Source organism: Pan paniscus, chromosome 5, assembly GCF_029289425.2.
Source record: "Pan paniscus chromosome 5, NHGRI_mPanPan1-v2.0_pri, whole genome shotgun sequence".
NCBI lineage: Eukaryota > Metazoa > Chordata > Mammalia > Primates > Hominidae > Pan > Pan paniscus.
Genome location: NC_073254.2, coordinates 46308696 through 46315565, shown reverse-complemented (window position 1 = coordinate 46315565; position 6870 = coordinate 46308696). Strand labels below are relative to the sequence as shown.

The 6870-nt window shown below is 49.4% G+C and overlaps 1 protein-coding gene and 3 non-coding genes across 4 annotated transcripts; all 4 read right to left on the bottom strand.

Annotated features, from left to right (window-relative positions):
* Positions 1-940: 940 nt before the first annotated feature.
* On the bottom strand, positions 941-1024 carry LOC129398140 (small nucleolar RNA ZL8). Its single transcript, XR_008625856.1, has one exon. It is a non-coding gene; the product is annotated as a small nucleolar RNA ZL8 (small nucleolar RNA).
* Positions 1025-1111: 87 nt separating this feature from the next.
* SNHG32 (small nucleolar RNA host gene 32) lies at positions 1112-3600 on the bottom strand. The gene is given in 5 exon segments (XM_055113442.1): positions 1112-1251; positions 3083-3123; positions 3335-3451; positions 3453-3498; positions 3501-3600. Coding segments are annotated over 5 exon segments (294 nt in total). The 5' UTR covers positions 3586-3600; the 3' UTR covers positions 1112-1246.
* LOC112440246 (small nucleolar RNA SNORD52) lies at positions 1345-1411 on the bottom strand. Its single transcript, XR_003028421.1, has one exon. It is a non-coding gene; the product is annotated as a small nucleolar RNA SNORD52 (small nucleolar RNA).
* LOC112440251 (small nucleolar RNA SNORD48) lies at positions 3210-3272 on the bottom strand. The gene has a single exon (XR_003028426.1). It is a non-coding gene; the product is annotated as a small nucleolar RNA SNORD48 (small nucleolar RNA).
* Positions 3601-6870: the final 3270 nt, after the last annotated feature.

Here is a 6870-nt window from a genome sequence, read left to right as displayed (position 1 = left end):
AAATCACCTGAGATCAGGAGTTCAAGACCAACATGGTGAAAACTCCCATCTCTACTAAAAATACAAAATTAGCTGGGCATGGTGGCGCATGCCTGTAATCCCAAGTACTCGGGAGGCTGAGGTTACAATGAGCTGAGAATGTGCCACTGCACTCCAGCCTGGGCAACAAAGCGAAACTCCATCTCAAACAAAAAATAAATAAAAATACATGTTGCAGGCTGGGCTCGGTGGCTAATACCTGTAATCTGAGCACTTTGGGAGGTCAAGGTGGGCAGATCTCTTGGTCAGGAGTTCAAGACCAGCCCGGCCAACATGGTGAAACCCTCTACTAAAAATACAAAAATTAGCCGGGCCTGGTGGCGCATGCCTGTAATCCCAGCTACTTGGGAGGCTGAGGCAGAATTGCTTGAACCTGGGAGGCAGAGGCTGCAGTAAGCCAAGAGTGTACCACTGCACTCCAGCCTGGATGACAGAGCAAGACAGTCTCAAAAAACACACAAAACATGTTGGGGTGGGGCACAGTGGCTCACTGAGGCAGGAGTTGAAGACCAGCCTGTGCACAAAGTGAGACCCTGTAATACAGTTTAGATCTGTCTCCCCACCAAATCTCATATTGAATTGTAATGGATCACTGGGGTGGATTCCTCATGAATGGCTTAAGCACCATCCCCCTTGATGCTGTGCTCATGACAGTCAGTTCTCTAGAGATCAATTTATTAAAAATGTGTGGCACCTCCCCGCCTTTGCTGCTGCTCTGGCCATGCTACATCCCTGCTTCCCTCTGTACCTTATGCAATATAGTTTCCTGAGGCCCCCACCAGAGGCTGAGCAGATGCCAACACCATGCTTCCTGTATATCCTGCAGAACCATAGCCAATTAAACCTCATCATGTAAGTAACTGGCCATAAAAACATGAATTACAGGAGATTGCCAGCAGGATGAAGGTGGATCAGGTGGGTTCAAAGATCCTCAGAGAAAAGCTCAGAGACTCTTGTCCAACCAGATCATCATTTACCACTCCCACTTAGTGCCAAAACAAAAGATACTCACCATAGCAAGGAAGGAGAACAGGCATGGCTCTCCACCTCTCCCAGCCTGAAGGTCAAGTTGCAGGAATCACTGTCTAAGCATGACAGCCATACAAAGCTTCTCTCCATGAGGGGGAGGTTCCAAACCTTAGACCTTCACTCAGATTAGTGCAGAATCTCTGTGAAGGTGCATTGTCCCTGGCTGGGCTTCCAGAGCTCATTCTAACAAGGTGAAAACAAGACAATTTGAAAATAAACAGAATTATGGCCCTCCCATTGGCCCTTCTGGAGACCCAAGTATCCAGTTCCCTAAATGAGTCAGAACTTAGTTTTGACATCATGACCAGCATCGGAGACTCTAGTCTGTGAAATCATCATTCCCAATTAGGGAGATCTGGATCAAGGGAAGCTCTTCTGGAAAGAGATCTAGTACATTCAAAGAAAACACAACAGTCCCAGTATATATTGATCTAACAAATGAGTCCAGGAGTGGACGTTAGAAAGGGAGGAGTAGAAAGTAATTTAAAACTGCAGAGAACAGCTCCACTGGGAGGCCCCAGTGTACTCCTATTTTGCAGTAGAAATGAGGGGAGGAGTCAGGTTACCCAGCCTTTAACAAAAATACGGGGATTTATTAAAACGTAAAAATACAGGCCGGGCAAAGTGGCTCACGCCTGTAATCCCGGCACTTTGGGAGGCCGAAGGGCATGGATCACCTGAGGTCAGGAGTTTGAGACCAGCCTGACCAACATGAGTGAGACTCATGTTCCCCCGCCCCCCAAAAAAGTAAAAATAGAATAGTCACAAGGAAAATGATGTAAACTAAAAAGAGTGAGACTCTGTCCCCCCGCCCCCCAAAAAAGTAAAAATAGTCACAAGGAAAATGATGTAAACCAAAAAGTAGTCTCTAGAAAGTCACCAACACCAGGCGCAGCAACTCACCCCTGTACTTCCAGCACTTTGGGAGACTGAGGCAGGAGGACTGCTTGAGCCCAGGAGTCGAGGCCAGCCTGGACAACATGGCAAAAGCCCGCTTCTGTAAAAAAAACTAAAAATTAGCCAGGCGTGGTGGTAGCACGTGCCTGCAGTCCCAGGAGGCTGAGGTGGAAAGACCACTTGAGCCCTGACGGCGGATGTTGCAGGGAGATCCTGGCATTGCGCTCCAGCCTGGGCAAGGGAGCAGACTCTGTCTCAAAAACAAAATAGCAAAAACAAATGGAAGTGACCACCTGTGGTACATGGATTATAGCTCAAAAAAGAAAAAGTGGCCGGGCGCAGCGGCTCACGAGGTCAGGAGATGGAGACCATCCTGGCCAACATGGTGAAACGCCTTCTACTAAAAATAGAAAAATTAGCCGAGTGTGGTGGCGCGGGCCTGTAGTCCCAGCTAATCGGGAGGCTGAGGCAGGACAATCGATTGAACCCGGGAGGCAGAGGTTGCAGGGAGATCGTACCATTGCCAGCCAGGGCAACAAGATCAAGACTCCATCTCAAAAAAAAAAAAAAAAAAGGAAAAAATTGGCTAAGGTGGGAGAATCGGTTAAACCCGGGAGTTGAAGGCCGCACTGAATTGTGTTCTTGCCACTGCATTCCAGCCAGGGTGACAGGGAGACTATCTTAAATTAAAAAAAAAAAAAAAGGCCGGGCGCGGTGGCTCACGCCTGTAATCCCAGCACTTTGGGAGGCCGAGGGGGGCGGATCACGAGGTCGGCGGATCACGAGGTCAGCAGATCGAGACCATCCTGGCTAACACAGTGAAACCCTCTATTAAAAAATACAAAAAATTAGCCAGGCTTGGTGGCATGCGCCTGTAATCCCAGCTAATCGGGAGGCTGAGGCAGGAGAATCGCTTGATCCCAGAAGGCGCAGGTTGCAGTAAGTCGAGATCGTGCCACAGCACTTCAGCCTGGGTGACAGGGCGAGACTGTCTCAAAAAAAAAAAAAAAAAAAAAAAAAAAGGGCAGGGAGGCGCATAATGCCCATGAACGAAAGCTTGCTTGGGAACAAAGCTTTCCGAAGAGGCACTCAAAAGGCTCTCGCACCTAATACTCACCTTTACTCAAGGATAACACGGCGATGAACGTCTTACAACTCCTAACGGGGAAATGAAACACAGAACAAAAGATTAGGAGTCTTGGCCATGAACTCGTTGAGCCCGAGAAATGCTGGACCGAGGGGGCGGTCAGAGCGCTGCGGTGATGGCATCAGCGACACACTCAGAGTTACCTAGGGTCATCATCACTCCCTTCCTAACCCCGGGCGACCGCCACCCCCATTTTGCAACCACTCGCCCAACCCCACTCACAGTTGTGATGAGTCAGCAGGGGCTGTGGGGCCGCTAGCCGAGTTCCCCCTGCCACGAGCTAGGTCAGTTCCAAGCAGAGACACCAGAAATTCCAGTGTGCAACGGTAGTTCACCCAAGCACTGGGAACCGCCCTCTCCTACCCCAGCCAGGCCGCGACGTGGCCGCCCGCCGGCTGCTGCGCAAAGGCAGCGCAAGCCGTTGGGATCCCCTGCTCCCCCTCACTCAACAGTCGGGCCATTACAACTCTCATACTACCACCCCACAAGCCCACTTCGCAAAAAGAACTAAAATGGCGAGGCCGGAGCCATTTATGGAGGCGCCGGGTTGGGGGCCTGACGGGTATAGCTGTTTTCTTATCTGCCTGGCTAGACGCGCGGCATTTTCCGCATTGTTCGTCCACACAGAAATAAAACAAAGTGAAAGAAAGACCAGGAAAGTATGTTTCACACTCTTCTGGGCAAATATTCGGAGATGCTTTCTGAATTTTGAAAAACAAAAAACAGGGATCTGTCTGGCCAGGCGGAAGAAAGTCCCCGGCGCCGGCCGGCCAGCGCCAGCCGGATGCTGCTCCTAAGCCGTTTCCCAGCAGCCCATGGTCCGTTAATGACCCTGGGACTCTTCCCGCGCGCGCAGCTGCGCCCGTTTAGGGTCCAGCTACCCTGACACTTCGCACTCCGTTCCCCCAGCGAAATCTGAATTTGCCTCCCAGTTCGATCCCGCAGACTGTCAGGCACCCTAAGCTTCAATTAAACTAAACAAAACAAAACAAAAACCAAAAACCCAAAAGGCAGGTCGGGCGTAATAGGTCACGCCTGTAATCTCAACACTTTGGACAGGCCCAGGCAGAGGATCATTTGAGGCCCAGAGTTCGGGACCAACCTGGGCAAATAGTGACACCCAACCCCCGTCTCTATTTATTTAAAAATTAGGCCGGGCGCGGTGGCTCACGCCTGTAATCCCAGCACTTAGAGAGGCCGAGGCAGGTGGATCACGAGGTCAGGAGATCGAGACCATCCTGGCTAACACGGTGAAACCCCGTCTCTACTAAAAAAAAAATTAGCAGAGTGTGGTGGCGGCGCCTGTAGTCCCAACTCGGGAGGCTGAGGCAGGAAAATGGCGTGAACCCAGGACGCCGAGCTTGCAGTGAGCCGAGATTGCGCCACTGCACTCCAGCCTGGGCGACAGGGCGAGACTCTCTCAAAAAAAAAAAAAATTATTGAAACTCATAAGTCATTTCAAATCCTTTCTGGACCCTTTCCTATCGCCCCCATTTATAAACGCGTATGATGTTTGGTGATGTGTGTTGTGTGTGTTGGTATCTTTTTCATCTTTTTTTTTTTTTTTTTTTTTTTTTTTTTGAGACGGAGTCTGACTCTGTTGCCCAGGCTGGAGAGCAGTGGCGGGATCTCGGCTCACTGCAACCTCCGCTTTCTCGGTTCAAGCGATTTTCCTGCCTCAGCCTCCCAAGTAGCAAGGATTACAGGTGCACACAACCATGCCTGGCTAATTTTTATATTTTTAGTAGAGTCAGGGTTTCACCATGTAAGCCAGGCTGGTCTCGAACTCCTGACCTCAGGTGATTTGCCTGCCTAGGCCTCCACAAAGTGCCAGGATTATAGGTGTGAGCCACCGAGCCTGGCCTCTTCTTTTTTTTTTTTTTTTTTTTGAGATAGGGTCTTGCTCTGTTACCCAGATTGGAGTGCAGTGGCGTGATCTCGGCTTACTACAACCTCTGCCTCCCGGGTTCAAGTGATTCTCTTGCCTCAGCCTCCTGAGTAGCTGAGATTACAGGCATCTGCCACCACACCCAGTTAAGTTTATATATTTTTAGTAGAGACAGGGGTTTTCACCATGTTGGCCCAGGCTGGTTTTGAACTTGTGAACCTCAAGTGATCCTCCCACCTCGGCCTCCCAAAGTGCTGGGATTACAGGCGTGAGCCACTGTGGCCAGCCCAGTTCAGTGGTTTTCTCCACACTGGCTGCAAATTACAAACACCTGGGCAGCTTTAAATGTCTACACTGCCCTCTTTGAGATTCTGAATTGGCCTGAGAGAGGCCTGACATCTGTATTTTTTTAGCATCCCTTAATGGTTTTATTGTTCCATTAGGGTGGAGAGCCATGGCTCAAAGCTAAAGTATTTGTTCCCTCTACTGCCTGGCAAGTATATAAAAAAAAGATTAGCTATGGGTGGTGGCATACACGTGTAGTCCCAGCTACTCAGGAGGCTAAGGATCAATTGAGCCCAGGAGGTCGAGGCTGCCATGAACCGTGATCATACCACTGCACTCTAGCCTGGGCAACAGAGTGAGACTCTGCCTTAAAAAAAAAAAAAAAATACAGAAAGCCCTAATTCCTGCTGTTTTGGCAGTTAAGCTGCCTTTACTAAGTGCTATGGTCAGAGGCTTTAGTTCCTCTTTTTTTTTTTTTTTTTTTTTTTTTTTTTTTTGAGACAGAGTTTCGCTCTTGTTGCCCAGGCTGGAGTGCAATGGCGCGATCTCGGCTCACAGCAACCTCCGCCTCCCAGGTTCAAGCCATTCTCCTGCCTCAGCCTCCAGAGTAGCTGGGATTACAGGCATGCGCCACCACACCCGGCTAATTTTGTATTTTTAGTAGAGACGGGGTTTCTCCACGTTGGTCAGGCTGGTCTCGAACTCCAGACCTCAGGTGATCCGCCCGCCTAGGCCTCCCAAAGTGCTGGGATTATAGGTGTGAGCCACCGCACCTGGCCTAGTTCATCTCTTTCATTAATAAAACAGGCCTTTAAGAATTGGCCCAAGGGCCGGGCATAGTGGCTCACGCCTATAATCCCAGCACTTTGGGAGGCCAAGGCAGGCAGATCACCTGAGGTCAGGAGTTTGAGACCAGCCTGCCCAACATGGCGGAAACCTCGTCTGTACTAAAAATACAAAAAATTAGCTGAGCATAGTGGCCGGTGTCTGTAATCCCAGCTACTTGGGAGGCTGAGGCAGGAGAATCGTTTGAACCTGGGAGGTAGAGGTTGCAGTGAGCCGAGATTGCTCCACTGTACTCCAGCCTGGGCAACAAAAGTGAAACTCTGTCTCAAAAAAAAAAAAAAAAAAAAAAAAAACTTGGCCCCAAAACCAAAGAAACTTACTATATTCCTTTTCTTTTATACACTTTCAAGGAGGATTTCCAGTATTATGTAATCCTTAAAACGTTTTAAGGATTTAAAACATTTTAAAACCCTAGAGGGTAAGGATTTACACAAAGGTGCAACACAGGACTTTAACCGTTTTATTTTATTTATGTTTTTTTGAGATGAAGTATTGCTCTGTCACCCAGGGTGGAGTACAGTGGCGCAATCTCAACTCACTGCAACCTCCGCCTCCAGGGTTCAAGTGATTCTCCTTCCTCAGCCTTCCATGTAGCTGGGATTATAGGCATGCCCCACCGTGCCCACCTAGTAGAGACAGGGTTTCACCATGTTGACCAGGCTGGTCTGGAACTCCTGACCTTAGGTGATCCAACTGTCCCACCTCGGTCTCCCAAAGTGCTGGGATTACAGGCGTGAGC